Source organism: Malania oleifera, chromosome 7 (assembly GCF_029873635.1).
Source record: "Malania oleifera isolate guangnan ecotype guangnan chromosome 7, ASM2987363v1, whole genome shotgun sequence".
In the NCBI taxonomy this organism is placed as follows: domain Eukaryota; kingdom Viridiplantae; phylum Streptophyta; class Magnoliopsida; order Santalales; family Ximeniaceae; genus Malania; species Malania oleifera.
The window spans coordinates 27,280,965-27,299,169 of NC_080423.1; the positions used below are offsets into that span (position 1 = coordinate 27,280,965).

The 18,205-nt window shown below is 35.4% G+C and overlaps 2 protein-coding genes across 2 annotated transcripts in view; both read right to left on the minus strand.

Moving 5' to 3' along the window:
* The window catches only part of LOC131159406 (uncharacterized), a 31,396-nt gene extending 23,572 nt beyond the window's left edge, over positions 1-7,824 (minus strand). The window contains exons 1-3 of the mRNA XM_058114289.1: positions 7,586-7,824; positions 7,366-7,416; positions 7,219-7,270 (exon numbers count right to left, since the gene is read on the minus strand). Of these exons, the coding sequence (XP_057970272.1) occupies positions 7,219-7,270; positions 7,366-7,416; positions 7,586-7,654 (172 nt within the window). The 5' untranslated portion in view covers positions 7,655-7,824. The remainder of the gene's footprint in view (positions 1-7,218; positions 7,271-7,365; positions 7,417-7,585) is intronic.
* An 870-nt stretch (positions 7,825-8,694) lies between these two features.
* LOC131160791 (uncharacterized mitochondrial protein AtMg00810-like) lies at positions 8,695-9,307 on the minus strand. The gene is made up of 2 exons (XM_058116675.1): positions 9,212-9,307; positions 8,695-9,081 (listed from the first exon to the last, which is right to left on the minus strand). Exons 1-2 carry the CDS (start codon positions 9,305-9,307, stop codon positions 8,695-8,697), a joined length of 483 nt encoding a protein of 160 aa, XP_057972658.1.
* Positions 9,308-18,205: the final 8,898 nt, after the last annotated feature.

The window sequence follows — 18,205 nt, forward strand, 5'->3', positions numbered from 1 at the left end:
ACCCCTTAGTGAGGATATCTGCAGTTTGTTCCTTGGTTGGTACATAAGTCATACATATAATTCCTTCTTCAATTTTTTCTTTGATGAAGTGTCTGTCTACCTCCACATGTTTAGTCCTGTCATGTTGAACTGGATTAAGAGAGATGCTAATAGCTGCCTTATTGTCACTATAGAGTTTGATAGGAAGGTTCACCGGTATCCGTAATTCCTCCAATAGTTTTCGTAACCACAATCCTTCACAAATCCCTTGAGCGACTACCCTGAATTCAGCTTCAGCACTACTACGAGCCACCACATTCTGTTTTTTGCTTCTCCAAGTTACGAGATTTCCCCAAACGAATGTACAATATCCTATGGTGGACCTTCTATCTTCCACTGATCCTGCCCAATCTGCATCTATAAAGATCTCTACTTCCTTGCTTTCACATTTCTTAAAGAAGAGTCCTCTTCCCGGGGATCCCTTGAGATATCTAAGGATCTTGTATACAGCATCTAAGTGAACTTCCTTTGGTGAATGCATGTGTTGACTTACTACACTGGCTGCAAATGCAATATCTGGTCTAGTATTTGATAGGTAGATCAGCTTGCCAACCAATCTCTGATACCTCTCCTTTTCTACTGGTTTTCCACAATCTTCAACCCTCTTTACTGTTTCTATCGGGGTTTCGCTGGGTTTGCACCCTAGCATGCCAGTTTCAACTAGGAGGTCAGTAACATACTTTCGCTAAGAAACACTAATTCCCTTTTTCGTTCTTGCCACTTCCATGCCCAAAAAATACCGCATCTGTCCCAGGTCTTTAACTTCAAATTCAGTAGACAGAACCTTCTTCAGTCTCTCCATTTCTACAGTATCATCACTAGTAAGGATTATATCATCAACATACACTATTAGAATTGTTCTCTTACCTCCTTCAGACTGTTGGAAGAATAGTGTATGGTCTGATTGCCCTTGTCTATACCCTTGATTCCTTAGTACCTTTGCGAATCCGTCGAACCACGCTCTAGGAGATTGTTCGAGGCCATATAACGATTTCTTTAGTTTACACACTCTGTTTTCTTCACCTGTTCTACTGAATCCTGGTAGCATAGTCATGTAAACTTCCTCTTCTAATTCTCCATTTAAGAAAGCATTTTTAATATCAAGTTGTTGTAGTGGTCAATCTAAATTGGCTGCCAGAGACAAGAGAACCCGAACTGTATTTAAGTTTGCCACTGGTCAATGTCGTAGGTCTGTGTAAAGCCTTTTGCAACAAGTCTGGCTTTATATCTTTCAACTGTTCCATCAGATTTACATTTCACTGTGAAGACCCATTTACAACCCACTGGCTTCTTCCCTTTCGGTACATCTGTCAACTTCCAAGTTCCATTTTTTTCTAGGGCTCGCATTTCCTCCATGACTGCCTCTCTCCATTCTAGTATTTCTAGAGCTTCCTGAATGTTTTTTGGCATTTTCATCCTGTTAAGATTAGAGACAAACATACGATATCCTGTAGACAAGTTTTATAAGACATGAATTTCGACCAAGGGTATTGAGTACATGACCTAGTTTATTTTCTGATTGCAATAGGTAAATTGATATCATCAGGTGCAGAATTATCAGAGGAAGACTCAATTACCAGATCAGGATAAGGCAAGGGCTCATGATTATTCGGAGCCATCATCGGTTCCAACGCTCTTGGTGCCTTAGGTATGAGATTCTCCCTCTCCTTTGTTTTTGGCTTTCTTGAGTAAACCAGTATGTCTGCATTGTTTTGCTCTCCTGCATCTCCCCCTGAGGGTAAGTGTTCAGTTGTGTTTGGCAAGTCGGGAAGTAATGCAATGGAAGACTCAATAGATGGGTCAGGGAATGGAGTAACTGGAGTAACCGCAGATTCAGTAGTAAAAGGATCAAAGAACCGATCTTCACTCCATTTCCCCCCATGAAGAGAGGGCTTTGGGAAATAAGTAGTGGTTTCAAAGAAAGTGACATCAAGACTAACGAACAGCCATTTTGAGACCAGATCATAACATTTGTAGCCTTTTTGGGTAGGTGAATAACCAAGGAAGCCACATTTCATGGCACGAGGATCCAATTTATCGCGATGGTGTGCATGGACATGAACAAAAGAGTACAACCAAAAATTTTCAGTGGGAGACTGGAAGGGAGTGGAGAGGTAAGAAATTGTTCCTGAAATTTCTGAAGAGGGGTGACAAATGAGAGTGCTCGACTTGGCATTCGATTAATGAGATGCGTGGTTGTTAAGATGGCATCGCCCCAAAAATAATGTTTCATGTGGGTAGTAAACATTAATGCCCGGGCTACTTCAAGTATATGTCTATTTTTTTGTTCAGCAACCCCATTTTGTTGAGGGGTATCCACAGAAGAACTTTGATGAACAATCCCATTATCTTGAAAATAAGTTCCCAGGATGGTATTAAAATATTTCGTACCATTATCAGTACGTAGGATCTGAATATGAGTCTGGAACTGTGTATGAATCATGGTATGAAAATTGATGAAAATGGAGCGGACTTCAGTTTTGTCTTTCAGTAAGTAGACCCAACAAAGACGAGTATGGTCATCGATAAAGGTTACAAACCATTTTGTATTGGTGCGATTTAGGGAACGTGAGGGACCCCATACATCACTGTAAAACATATAGCACATGGGCGAGATGGTTTGTATATGGATGATGGAAAAGAAGTACGACTATGTTTAGCAAGCTCACATACTTCACATGGAAACTCAGAAGCCATTTTATTTGAACAAACCCATCCATGAATGTCATAACAAAAGTTCACTATTTCTAGAAGTAGATGCAGAATCACAAATTACAGTATTACATAATTCACTCAAACTTGCCTCCTCAAAGTAGTAGAGTCCCTCATACGCTTTAGCAGTGCCAATCGTCTTCCCCGATGATAGGTCCTGAAAAACACAATGAGAGGAAACAAATTTAGCGAAACAATTCGAGTCTTTTGTTAACTGACTGATAGATAACAGATTGCACGATAACTTGGGGACATGTAAGACCGATTGTAAAGTTAAGGAATCAGATATGCGAATACTTCCTTTTCCAGCAACTAGTGAGAGAGAGTCATCTGCAATTTTTACCCTCAAATTCCCAGCATATGGTGAGTAGGATGAAAAATATTAATAAGACACAGTCATATGATCGGATGCACCCGAATCAATTATCCATGGACATTTGTAACAAGATGTGGTTTTTAAAGCTGACAGATGATTACCTTGGTGAGCCAGGGAACCAAAGGAAGACTGACCCAATGTTTGCATTGATGAAATCATCTTATATAACTGATCCAACTGTTCAGGACTAAATGCACTGCTGGACAGGGTATTGTTGTTCTCTCCTTGTGATCTTTCAGTTGATCCGTCAGTGCTGGCTTGGTACCCATGATTTTTTTGGTATTGTCTCGATTTCCAATCTGCCGATTTTCCATGAATCTCCCAGCATGTATTTTTTGAATAACTTGTTTTTTGGCAATGTTCGCACCATATTTTTCCTCTTTGTGGTCGTTGACTAGGTCCCCCTGGGCCTTTTAATACAAGAGCTGAGGCATCCGGCCCAGCGTGTAGCCCATCTAATTTTTGGGCGGATACAGGTACAGGAGGGTCCAGCCAAGCGGATTCATTTTGAGGCCGCAGCATCACCCGCCTCCTGTTCTCTTCCCTCCTGACCTCTGCGAAGACTTCTCAGGTTGAAGGGAGAGGTCGCCGGCCAAGGATCCGTCCCCTCACGTCGTCGAGCTCTCGATTCAGGCCGGCAAGAAACTCGAAGACCCTCTCGTTTTCGAGCCTCCTTTGGTATCGCGTGCTGTCACCGAAGCACTCCCACTCCTCATCGATGCTCAGATCGAGCTCCTGCCAGAGATGAATCATCTCCATGAAATACTCAGTAACAACTCTCTCACCTTGCCTCATCTGTCACAATCAGGTCTTGATGTCGAAGATTTGAGAGTAGCTTTCAACATCGGAGTACGTCTCACGTACGGCTTCCCAGACTTCCTTCGCCGTTGGCAAGAACAAGTAAATTTTTCCGATTGATGGTTGCATCGAGTTGACAAGCCAAGCCGTGACCATGGAGTTTTCGGACCTCCATCTTTGCAAGGCTACAGCGTCAAAAGGGTCTGGTTTCCTCCGCTCACTAGTAAGATAACCAAGCTTCCCTTTTCCCTCAATCACCAGTTTCATGGACTGAGCCCATTCACGGAAATTTTTTCCGTTTAGTTTTTCCAATGAGAGTGGAAAGACTGTGTTATCCAGTCCATTCGTACCCCCACCGGACGTAAACTCTGAGTCACCGATGATGTTTGTAGAGGAGGTAGAGCCTCTGTTGTTAGCCATTGTTTAGCTAGGTTTAAGAAACCCTAGCTCTGATACCATGAAAGAAGAAACAATTGAAAAATATTTTCTTCATTATTTTGTTCATATGTACAATCCAATATATAATACGATTACCTATTCTAAACAAGGAAACAATTTTCTACTGAATAATATCAAATCCCCCATAATTACCCACTTTCCTAATTTTTATTTTATTTACAAAGATATTCGGGATTGATAATTTAACAAATGCCTAATTAACACTTCCTGAATCAAGCCCTCTTCCTAACATCCCCTAAACCCCTAATATTCTAACAAATGAGCTTCATAATTTAGCTCCCTTACCACCACCACCACCCCCACCCCCCGCCCCCCCAAAAAAATTATTATTGTTATTATTAATAGAAGATGCAAACTTATTGAGTTCCTTTTGAACCTCTTTTTCCCCTCTCAAAAGTGCTAGGAGTCACCCCCAACTTCACCTTATGACCTAAGGGACTCAGTAGCTTTAAACCCATATCCTCTAGCAATTTTTGTGGGTCTTGTCTCTCTCACCATCCCCACCCCCAAAAGAACTAATAGCAATGCCTTCTCTCTTAAAGGAATCCCCTGCTTGGCATTCAACATTACTAGTAAAATTAGATTGATTGGGAATGGGAAGGATAAATTTTTTAGAATAAGAGTTTTGTAAAACACCCTCTCAATAACTTGGAATCTCAAGGAATATCAATAGAATTAGACTCAAGATCCAAAAACAATGGCCTGAAGAATCCAATTTGACCAAATCTATTACTCAATTTTCAAAGTTCCCCAAATGGTGAACACAACCTATGCTTCTTTAGAGAGCTTTTCCAACAAAGGAACAACTTACAAACCAATTAGAGAATTTGACTCATTCACAGGCACAAGCGTAGGATCAAAACTTGGAAATTCAACCTGAATATCATCCCTATCGATCCCATTCCCAACCAACAGTTGATCCAAAAGCAATCCTATATCATATTCACACATACTTCCCATTTCTTCATCAAAATCAAAATAAAATTTCCTATCCAAACCAAAAACCTCCAACAAGTGCAACCCACCTCCAATGTTAGACAATAAAGAACTTTTTAAATTGGAACACTTGATTCTAGCATTTTTTTTTCTTTAACCTACTTCACTTGGACGTTGCAGAGCAAGGCATTATCTTCCAGCTTTTGAGTCTTCAAACCGCAAGGAAAATCAAAACCTATTCTTTGTATCCCAAAATCACATGCTTCTCCTTCCTTATTTTGATGGGCTTCAACACTTACGATCCAAAGTGGACTTAACTTGATCTAGCTCAAAATCCTTCCCGTAACCAGCCTTCCTAATTCTTAGGTGCCACAACAATTGTATTAGACTTATCCACACCCAACTCCCTTATATCATCCAGACATGCATCATCATTGGACTTGGTTTGTCTTTTCTTCTCAACCCTCAACCCAACTCCTTACTACCCATCTCTTAACAAATCCAAAATCCTAAGGTCGACTTAAATTTAAATTTTAAACCAATATGGTTATATTTAAATTCGAAAACCCCACCTATCAATTTTCTAAGAAGGTGCCAAAACCAAATCCCTACTATTCAAGCCAAGCATTTTGGCATCATTTCAATTTAAATTCAAAAAACTCCACCAACCAAATCTCGAAGAAAAGTTGCCAAAATCAGAAAATCCCTATTTTTCAGGCCATGCTGTTTGGCATCATTAAATTTAAATTCGAAAAACCCCATCTACCAAATCTCGAAGAAGGTGTTAAAAATAGAAAATACCTCCTGTTCAAGCCAAGCAACTTGGCGTCAATGTTTGCAGGCTTCACCGGAGGAATTATAAAAGCATTGATGTAAGAAAACCCCAGCGAGAGCCCCTAGAAAATGCTAACTTTCCCTCCCAAATCATTGCTTCTCCGAACATTGGCTAAACCACAATCAACACATTTCCATCCCAACTCACCAACAATCGTTTCAAACTCTCAAATTTGTCAGAAACAATCTCCTTCAAAGCATGAAAGAAAGCTTTCCAACCTAACGCTTCCACACCCTCATGAATACAAACAAAATGAGGACAACCCTACTAAATTTCTCCAAGAACAAAAACGATTCCTTCCATTCAACAAGAGTTTCAGCCTAAAGTACAGCCACGACTGACCTAAAAGTATTTCCTCCAAGATCCTTAACGAGCCATAAACCAAAACAAGATAAGCCCAACTTCCCTAAAATCCACTAAAATTCATCAACTTTCAACAATAAATACAACGTGAACCTTCTTGCAAATTCAAAAATGCTAAAGGAAAAATTATCCAAACATCAATGTTAATCACCTTTTGATCAGCCTTAGAAGTCTGATGAACCCTCATGAAGATAATTTTATTCTCAAATCCCCAACCATGTCATGATGATGTCATGGTTGGAACAGGCGAGTTAAACCAATGGAACTAGTCAACCTTTAGCATTGCTGTGCTTAGAGTATGAAGGTCTGACTTGGAAGTTTGCTAGTTTTATGCATATCAAGTTATTGATCTTAAGGGAGTCAAATCTTGTGTTGTTCCTAAATGCAACCAAATATACTTCCCCATTTTATCATTATTTTGATTGCCAAGATTTAATTAATATATACAGAACAATAAAATACAAACAAGTAAATGAATACGGGGTTCCCTAAGATTTGAGTATATCCATGGTGTCTAGGCAATGGATGACTTTTTTTTCTTTTTGATAAATTGGAAAATCAATTATTACCCAACAATTCTATAATCAGATACAGAAAGTGCTCGAGTTCTATCAGTTTTGCCGGAAAACAAAAAACAAAAATAAATAATAAATAAGTAAAAGGCAAAAGAAACAAAGGAATTGAAAATAAGACAATATACCATGGTTGAATCCATAGAATGCACTTGTTGTACCACCAACCGCAGAACCTATCTATAGCATAACAAGCAAACATAGACCAACTTATCTTAGGTCATAAATAAATGAAAAACTCACAAATATAATGCACATACGAAGAGAGAAATTACCATGGAGAAACTATCCCTGATAAGTGGTCGAACCGTCCAATCACTAGTTTCCTACAATCAATCAGTAAATGGATACAAAACTATTTAAGAGAGAACAAAAAGAACCAACAAGATAAAGAAGAAGCAGCTAAAAGCAGATACTGAGCCAAATTCAGAAAATAGAAGCGTTTCGCAACAAAGAGATGGAGAAAAGGCATAGAATGTGAATCTGTAGATTTACCATCTCTTTGGAAAGAGGACCGGCACAGTGATGACATCTCAAACAAGTTCCACACTCCGATTTTGCCATCTCTCCCTCTCTAATCTCACGCAACCCGCCACTCTCACTAGTGGCGTATCCAATAATCAGTCTGGGAGGAAAGGCAAGCAGTACTCGTTATTCGTCCCTAGCGGCGCTCAATGTGAAGGATGGCGAAGTTCGGCGAGTTTATTTAAAAATATTTAAGAAAAGTTAGGAGGAAATTTTATTTTTCCCTTTGATGTCGTCTTTTAATATGGAAGAATAAAAAAAATGCTGGACCAAACAGCATTTTAAAAAATATTAAAAAAAATACTTTTATCAAGAAATGAAAAATACAATTTTCATTATATTACAATGATGAACAGAATAGGAAAAATATATACAAATACCTAAGGACAAAACGGTAATTTATTAATCTTAAATACAAACTAATATAACAGAAAATAAAAAATAGAAAAACAGTAAAACTTATTACTCCTCCTCAAGATGGACTATATATATTCACTAGTCTCATCTTGCCAATAAAATGATTAAATTGATACAACCCGAGAGTCTTGGTTAGAATATCGGCCATATGATCATTTGTCTCTTCATGAAATAGTTTGATAATTCCATCTTATAATTTCTCCCTCACAATGTAATAATCCAATTCGATATGTTTAGTCCTTTCATGATACACTGGATTGGAAGAAATATGAATCGCAACTTGACTATCACAATACATTAAAGCCGGATGATGAGACAAAATACCAAAATTTGAAAGCAAATTTTTTAACCAAGTAACTTCGCAAACAATAGTTGCCATAGCCCTATATTCTGATTCAACTGAAGATCTATAAATAGTATGTTGTTTCTTGGACATCCAATTAATCAAATTATCACCCAAAAAAAACAACAAAACTGGTAACAAATGTCCTAATATCTAGACAAGCTACCTAATCTGAATCTATATAAACTTTCAGCTGAAAACTATCTGAAACGGCAAAGAAAAACAAACCCAATCCCATTGTACTTTTGATATATTGCACTACTCTATGAGTTGTGGCCATATGAGGTGTTCTAGGTTTACTCATAAATTGACGTAACCTTTAAACAGAAAAAGAAATGTCTGGCCTTGTTATAGTCAAGTATATCAACCTTCCAACTAACCATCTATATTGAGAGGGATCTTCCAGTTCATCACCATCACTAGACTTAAGAGCCAAATTATGATTCATTGGTGTATTAGCTGGTTTACAGTCAAGCAAGCCACAATCCTCAATAATTTCTAATGAATACTTCCTTTGACATAAGTGAATCCCTTTAGAAGACCTAGCAGCTTTAAGTCCCAAGAAATATTTCAAAGGACCTAAAAATTTCAACTTGAAATGAGTATTCAAATAAGTATTCAAAGAATCCATAGTATTAACATCATTTCTAGCAATTAAAATATCATCAACATATACTAAAAGCCTAATGATAGATGCTCCTTCAATCTTAAAGAAAAGGAAATAATCTGATTATGATTTGAGTAAAACTAGTAGGTGTCAAAGTAGTAGAAAATTAAGCAAACCATTGTCGTGAGGCTTGTTTTAAACCATACAATGACTTTTTAAACTTACAAACCATATTAGTCTCCCCCTTGCTGGCAAAACCAGGTGGCAATGTCATATAAACCTCTTCATGAAGGTCACCATGCAGACAAACATTATTCACATCCATTTGAATAATGTGTCAGTTCTTGACAGCAGCAATGGAAAGAAAATGATGAACTGTTGTAAGTTTGGCTACATGACTAAAGGTCTCATGATAATCAAAACCCTCTAATTGAGTATACCCTTTAGCAACCAGGCGAGCCTTACATCTCTCAACACTGCCATCAGAATTTAACTTCAGTTTATAGACCCATCTACAACCTATAGGATGTTTGCCAGCAAGTAAAGGAACTAAGTCCCATGTATGATTCTGTTCCAAGACTAAAATTTCCTCTTGCATAGCAGTCTTCCATTTAGGATAAGAAATGGCTTGAGAAAAAGTCTTTGGCTCAAAAAGAATAGAAGTGGCTAGAACAAAATGATTATGAGAATCAGATAATTTCTCATAAGAAAGATAAGAACAAAGGGGATAAGAAATTTTCTGAAAAGAGAGCCCAACATCCTGTGAATGAGAGAAATCAGGAAAATGTAACATGGCCTGTTGACAGTGATAAGGCTAAAGATATGTAGGAGGATGTCTTGTACGAGCTGATCTTCTAGGAGGATCAACCTGAGGAAGGAAAGCTGAAGGATGTTCTGAATGTAAAACTGAATCAAGTATAGATGCAGTAACAGGAAAGTCAAAAGTTGGAGCAGATGAAGAAGCAGAAAATTCAGAATCTAGAGCTATCGTAGGAAAAGAAACAGAAGAAAAATATGGAGAAAAAGAAATATCTAAAGAAGGAAAAGATATGGAGGAAGACTTTTCAAAAGGAAACACATTTTCATGAAATACCACATCTCTAGAAATGTAGCAAACTTGAGTTTCTAAATTTAACAATTTATATTGTCGCGACGTCCCAGGAGCGCGTGTGCCCCGAGCGGCGAAATTAAAATCATTTTAATATTTTCATGGAAAAACATGGAATGTCGGAGTCGCCACTAACCTTTAGTGTGGTTAGAACACGTGATGACTACCCCGTTAGGGGTAAAATAGGTCTACATTACCAGAGTTAGGCTCGGGAGTTCGGTTGCGCGAGGGGAAGGTACGAGCACCCCCTACGCGCCCGTTCTTACGAACGGTACCTAATTAATTTGAAATTATCCCTAAGTTAATCTAATAAGTCTTTAAATTACTCCTTTTTATGAATTTATAATTACATATGAAAAATAAATAAATAAATATATTCCCTCAGAGCTTAAGGTACGTGAAGCCCGAAGGCTCATACCCCCGCATTAAAATCATAGGGATTAAATTTGAAAATAATAATAATAATAACAAGTTAATATAATTACTAAAAATATCACAATTGAATATATGTATACTTCAAAATAGAATAATGAGAGTAATAATAATAATAACAATAATAATAATAATAATAATAATAATAATAATAATAATAATAATAAAATACAATAATAATATTAATACTGATAATGATAACGATAATAATAATATACAATAATAATAATGATAGTAATAATAAATACAATAATAATGATAATAGTAATAATAATAATAATAAATATAATAGTATTAATAATAATAATAATAATAATAATAATAATAATAATAATAATAATATTGCTGACTAATAATAAAGATAATATACATATTTTAATTATATGATATTTACCTTAATATTAACACACTGTTAAGGAGGTGCACAATACACATATATGTAAACAATTAGCTAAAGAAACAAATTGAACTTAGAATTAAAATATGGAAACCAATGAAAAGGGCAAGAAAATAACAACTTATGGAAACAAGTTACTTCTAAAATTAATATGTACCTATTTAGTATGGCCACCAAAATTAATACACGGACCTAAATATACAAATATTAAACATAAAATGAATGCAATAATAATAAAAACCCTAAATGCACAATATATACTAAGTAAATAATGCACCACAATTAATAACATAGTTAATTAAATGCTACAACAAATAATGTATTAATATACACACAATTTAGATATAAGGCAATAGACTACTTACCACTGCAAATAAAAGAAACCCTACAACAATGGGAACAAATCAATTAATATTTACAATAAAAAAAAATATAGACATGGGTATTAAATATGAAAATAATTAAAAATATGGACATGGGTATATATATATATATTATCTACAACATAACAATAATAAGGGTAGTTCATAACAATAAATAACAATTATTAAAGAAAAAAAAAACTGCCATGCAAAATAAGTAATAATAATAATAATAATGCTACACCTAACAATATAATATTAATACTAACATAATAATAATATCGTTAAATAATAATATCATAACATCACTGTTGATAATATCATACAAATAATACCATAATATTGCTAATAATAATATATAGAGAATAATATTTAATATGATCAATATAAAAGAAAATATATATATACCTATTAACACTAATAGTAATTAATATATATATATATATATATTTATATATGTATATACATGCATAATATAAAATATATATATATATATATATATACATATTAACATTAACACTAATGTATACATAATATAAAAGAATATATATATATATATATATATATATATATACATATTAATACTAACAGTAATATATATGTATATTCATGTGTGCTGTGTGTACAACAGTGTGTGCGCATGTGTGGGTTCTGCAAGATATACACACTGTAACATATAAAAACTTAAACTCTTATGTAATAAAATACAAGCTAAACCAATATATATATATATATATATATATATATATATGTATATATATATATATATATATATATATATGTATTAGTGTGTGCGTGCAAGTATATACAACAGGGAGACTTACAGAGAGGGGGTCGATGTTGTGCGTGGCCGGAGGTGGCCGTGAGTTGCAGAGATTGATGGGGTTCCTGGTGCACGGACTGGAGAGAACCCGGCGGGGCTGTGCAGCAGTGGTTGCTCCTGGCTGCTGAAGAGGGGTGCTCGGGTTGGTGGAGAGTTGCCGGAGGACCTGGAGGTGGCCGAGAGTTGCAGTGGGTGTTGCCGGTGGTGGAGATGGCTGCCGGAATTGCTGGTTGCTGCCAGAATTGCTGGTTGCTGTGGTGGTGGTTGGTGCAGCAAGGTAGGCTGGTGCGTTGGCCGTGGGAGGCTGTCGGAGTTGATGGGGGTGTTGTGGTGTGGTGAGGCTGTTAGTATGAGAGGGTCGGTGAAGATGGGATATGGAGAGATGGAAGAGGACCGGAGAGGAAGAAGAAGAAGAAGAAGAAGAAGAAGAAGACGATGAAGAAGTTGAAGAGCAGCGGCTGGATTTGCTACTGCTGCTGTGAACCAGAGAAAGCCAAACAGAATTTTCTTTTCTTTCTTTGTGCTCTGCTCCTCCTTGTTCGTGTGCGCTGCCCCTCTTTTATAAAAAAAAAAAAAAATTTTGAAAACCTAAGAAACTTTCCTTTTTTTTTTTTGATTTGATTTTATTTTATTTTTTAGGCTTTTGGTAATAATGAAATGGGAAATAATAATAATAGTTAATATCATAATAAGGTAATACTACTAAATAGTAAACAATAATAAATGATTATATATAAAAAAAATAAAAAAATAAAATAAAAATGAAGATACTATCGATAATAATAATAATAATTAAAATAAAGTAATAATAATAATATTAAATGTAATAAATAATAATAATAACCATGATAAAATTACCAAAAATAATAAAAATAATAATAGCCAAAATAAGATACTAATGCTAATAATAATAATAATGATAAAATAATAATAATAATAATAATAATAAGTATAGTAAAGTAAAAATAAAATAAAGATAATAAAAGTACTAGTAAAATAATAGTAAAGTACTAATAATATAGGAAAATAATAATAATAATAATAATAATAATAATAAATAATAATAATAATGATAATAATAATAATAATAATAATAAAAATAAAATAATAATAAGAATAATAAGAGGGGACCCCTTGTTCTATTTGGCTAGGGCAAAAATAGGGTGTCTACATATATCCTTTAACACCAAAGGGATATCCAAGAAAAACTGATACAGCTCTAGGAGAGAACTTGGTTCGATTATGAGAAAGTGTAGAACCAAAACACAAGCATCCAAATACTCTTTGATGAGAATAAGAAAGAGGCTTATTATATAAGAGTTCAAAAGGACTTTTATTAAGAAGAACATGACTTAGAGTTTTGTTAATAAGATAAACAGCTGTAAGAACATTGTCCCCCCAAAAACATATAGGAACCTTAGCATGAAAAAGCAAAGATCGTGCCACATTAAGAATATGTTGGTGTTTTCTTTCCACAATAGATTTTTTTTATGGAGTAGCAACACAACTCAACTGATGAAGGACCCCTTTGGAAGCAAAGAATGTTTTTAAAGAAAATTCAGGTCCATTATCAAACCTAACAATCCTGATTTTTGCAGATAATTGAGTTTCTATATGAACAAAAAAAGATTGTAACAAAGCTTCTGATTTTGATTTCATTAAAAAAAAAAATCCAAGTAGCTCTAGAAAAATCATCCACTATAGAAAGAAAATGCCTAAATCCTTCCTTTGTAGGAATTGACATAGGCTCCCATATATCACAATGAACTCAATGAAAAGGAATCGTAGATTGATTATTACTAATAGGAAAGGGCAATTGTTTTTGTTTAGCAATAGGACAAGTAGTACATGTGACATATTCAGAAGACAAATGAGGAATATGTTTATTCAAAAGTTGTAACCTAGAAAAATAAGGATGTCCTAATCTAAAATGCCACAAGGCTTCATTTGACTTAACAGAAACACAAGTAATAGAAGATTTATTGTGCAAAGCAGAAGAGGAATTTGAAGAAATCAATATGTACAGGTCATCTTGTAATTCACCAGTCCCAATCATCTTCCAAGTTGTAAGGTCCTACAGAAAACATTTGTCAGTGTTGACTCTATGAGTCCAATCCAATTTGATGATGACAAATCACTTGGTATTTGATCTGTGTATTGAGATTGTGAACATGGACAATATATAGCATGCACGGAAGGATAACAAGTCATGGAAGCCACGAAGATTAAAACATACATATCTTGGCATAATCCATGGAACCAAAAGAGTATAAGAATGAAGATGCAAGCGGCAAGTTCAAGATCGTCATGAGAATGAGTATTTAGAACTGAATGTACTTACATTTTGTTAGCTTTGGTGCAATCCCAAGAGGGGGGGTGAATTGGTATTTTAAAATTTATTGCCTTAAGTCAAACCACTAATAACAGTATTACACAAGCTTAAGGTCAATTTAGTACATGTAAAATAAATCAATGTAAATATACAATGGAATTTAAACTGCAATAAACGTTTAACCAGGCATGCACAATAAAGCAATAAAAGAGACGACACCCAGAAATGTTTTCGAGGTTTAGTCAAATTGCCTACGTCCCCACCTTGGCCAACAAGCACAAGGATTACCACTATAGGCTCACTTAACGGGTGGAGCGGCACCTAAACAACCAGGTCAATTAGCACAGGGCTGACCTCAACCTTAACCAGGTCAATTAGTGGGGCTGACCTCAACCTACACGCCTTAACAGGACGACACACCTAACTTTCCTAACCGGGTCTAAGCCAATCCGGGACTATTCCAGGGCTAGTCTCCCTCTTCAGGCCCATGCCTGGAAATACAATAGATTTGAAATACAATCAAATGGTACAGTGATTGTGCTTTCGTGTAAAGCAGATATGTACCTAGTTATGTACAGTATAATTAATACACTACCAAAAGATAGGATTTGATAAGCTCGATGTAGTCTAAGTGTTGACTCTCAAATATTTATGCAAATATAACAATCAGTGCGTGAGAGTGTAAATGGTATGATCTTTGTATCAAAATAATATTTCAGTCACAATGCACAAACAAAGATCACAAGCACACTTCAAATATCTCAACAAATAATATTTCTCAATATAAACCACAAGAAATATTCAAAGATGGTTTGCAAAAATATTTATTTGATCTTTGTATTAAGAAGATATTCTCAATCAAAAAGTATAGTGACAAAGATCTTCAGCACACAAGCAAATATCTCAAAATATTTTTCTCAAGATAAATCACAAGAGATATTTGAAAAACGATTTATAAAATATTTTTCGCAACCAAAACTCAATATGAATTCTTGAGTATCGCAATGAAAATGCAAAACTCAGAAGCCTAAGGGAGTTTTCCTATGAAAGGCTTATTTATGAAGCCCCCTAGGAGAACTTGTAGCTTACTCTCTATGAAATATAGATCATAAATAAAACAACCAAAAGAGAGTTTAAGTTAGGTGAGATAAGCACAAGAACACTCTTATAAGGAGGTATTTGCAATATAAATGAGTAAGAGTAGGAGTTTAAAGCTTGAATATGAAATATGGGCTTTTTGAGATTGAGAGGATTTTGGCTAATTATATTTGCTAATCTTTTGCTAATTTTTCCAAATGAAGGGGTATATATAGACTACCCTTAAAATATAACCGTTAAGGACACATATGGGATTATTAGGAAAGTTTTATTATATTTTAACCAAGTTAACCCCGTTTAAAAATATTAACCACGGTAAAAATTAAGGGACAACCCGAGAGGTTCGGTTGACCAGAAATGTTTCGGTCGACTAGAACTTAAATGGTTCGGTCAACCAGGGGGATTTTGAACTGAAGACTCGGTCGACCATATATATGTGTCAAGGGCAATTTTTCTAGGTTCGGTCGACCAGGAGAAAAATGAACTAAATGGTCGGTCGACTGGGATAGGCGATTTTTCAAATTAGCGCGGTTCGGTCGACCAGGAGATTTTGAACTAAATGGTTTGGTTGACCAGACTGTTGGGCCATCTCCCGAAGACCCTCGATCGACCAGGTCATTTGAGTACAAAAGTGGTCGGTCGACTGGGAGGTCAAAATGTTGACTCCTAAGTGGTTCGGTCAACCTTGGTAAAATGAACTGTAAGGGCTCGGTCGATCAGGAGGTCAAAATGTTGACTCCCAAGTGGTTCGGTCGATCGGGGTCAAATGAACTGTAAGGGCTCGGTCGATTGGGAGGTCAAAATGTTGACTCCCAGGTGGTTCGGTCGATCGGGGTCAAATGAACTGTAAGGGCTCGGTCGACCAAGAGGAAATGACCTGTGTGGGTCAGTCGACCAAAAGTACAAGACTTGTATATTTTTGTCCTTTTTCAAGCATGCAATTACTAAAGTCAAATATTCAAACATATGTATACATGCGTGAGTGTTCTAGGGGCACTTGAAGTCCAATTTGAAGACACCGAAAGAAGTTCAGTGTCGGTCGATCGAAGGGTGTTCCCTAAGGTCCATCTATGGTCTTGAGCTTATCGATCCTACCATGCAGGTAAGGCATTAATTATTACAGACCATGTTCTCCTAATTACTATTACAGACCCAAATAAATGATTAAATTACAATACAACATAAGTAGGGTTTTTAGGTCTTCACTTCATGTGTCGTGTGTGTGCACCATAGGATACATTCGATCTGTCCTGCATACAAACTCATCAAACCATTAAATACTAGAGTATTTGTCATAATCAAAACAGGGTATGACCCATAGGGTCAACACATTTCATATAATTTAATTTGAGGTTCAACATATACCCTAGAATGAACTTAGGACTCATGCATTTCATAAACATCATTAGGGGATATCTATGGACTTAGATATATTTTCAAAACCCCGAAAATTTTTTTTATAAAAGGGCAAAGAAAGAAAACAAAGCAGATTTTTTTGAACTAAAAAGAAAAATCCAGGAATTGGTCATTTCAGTAGACCGAACTCAACGTTCAGTCACCTGAAGTTGCTACTTCAAAAGATCGAAGTTAAGCTCAGTCGTCTGAATTTTTTCAGAAGACCGAAGATTATGTTCAGTCGCAGGAAGAATTAATGGTGAAACACAAAACTTGACAAAAGCACCTCAGAAGACTGAACTCAGACTTCAGACGTTTGAACCTGACACTTCAAAAGACTGAACCCCAACTTCAGTCGTCTAACCCTGTGTCCAGGTTAATTTTTCGAAGCTCTAAGGAGCTTCAATCATCTGGGTCTTTAACCTCAGTCGTCTGAACCTACGGGAAAGTTTAAAAATCTATTTTTTAATGAATGAACATGCGAGCTATTTTTTTATCCAACGGTTGAGATTTATTCTAAGGGTAAGATACCTATATATTGAACATCTAAACCCTAATGTTGAAGCTAAGATCAACGAGAAAAGAAGAGAACATCTTTTTGATAGAGAATTGAGAGACTTGAAGATATTGCTATACAATTGCCTGCACTCCAACATATACCCACCAAGCTTGGGCAAATCAAATCAGAAAAAAAAAAAAAAAAGGATTTCACATACACATCTTGATTTCATTTTAGTATTGAGGTTTGGTAAATCGATCTTCTCGTTAATAGTTATTCTCATAGAGTTTCTTCATCTAAACTGATTTGCTGATTGATATCCATTTTTCAAAGAGCTTGTCATTGCAAAATCCATTTTTAAATATTTGTTAAGAGGTTGATCTTAAGTGTGCATATATTAAATCATTTTGATAAGATTACCACATGAGAAAAGCTTTTGTCATTGATTAGATATTTTCGAGTCAAGTGAGTTTTCATTCAAAGACTTGATATTTTTAATATTACAAAACTACTTGTTTGAATATCCTTAGTGTTCATAATGATATATTATTGAGGGATATTTTCTGAAAAATATTACATTAGGTTTTTGATCTTTGGAATACATATCGTATATATATTTGCATATTACAAAGATCGCATTGTGGTTGAATATTTGGAAGTAAACTTCTTGATTTTGATCGTTATAATATTCAAGATAAATCTTTTGATAAGATCACGGTTGATATTTGTGCATTAAAGAAGTTGAACTCGAATCATAATTTCTCCAAAACTTTTACT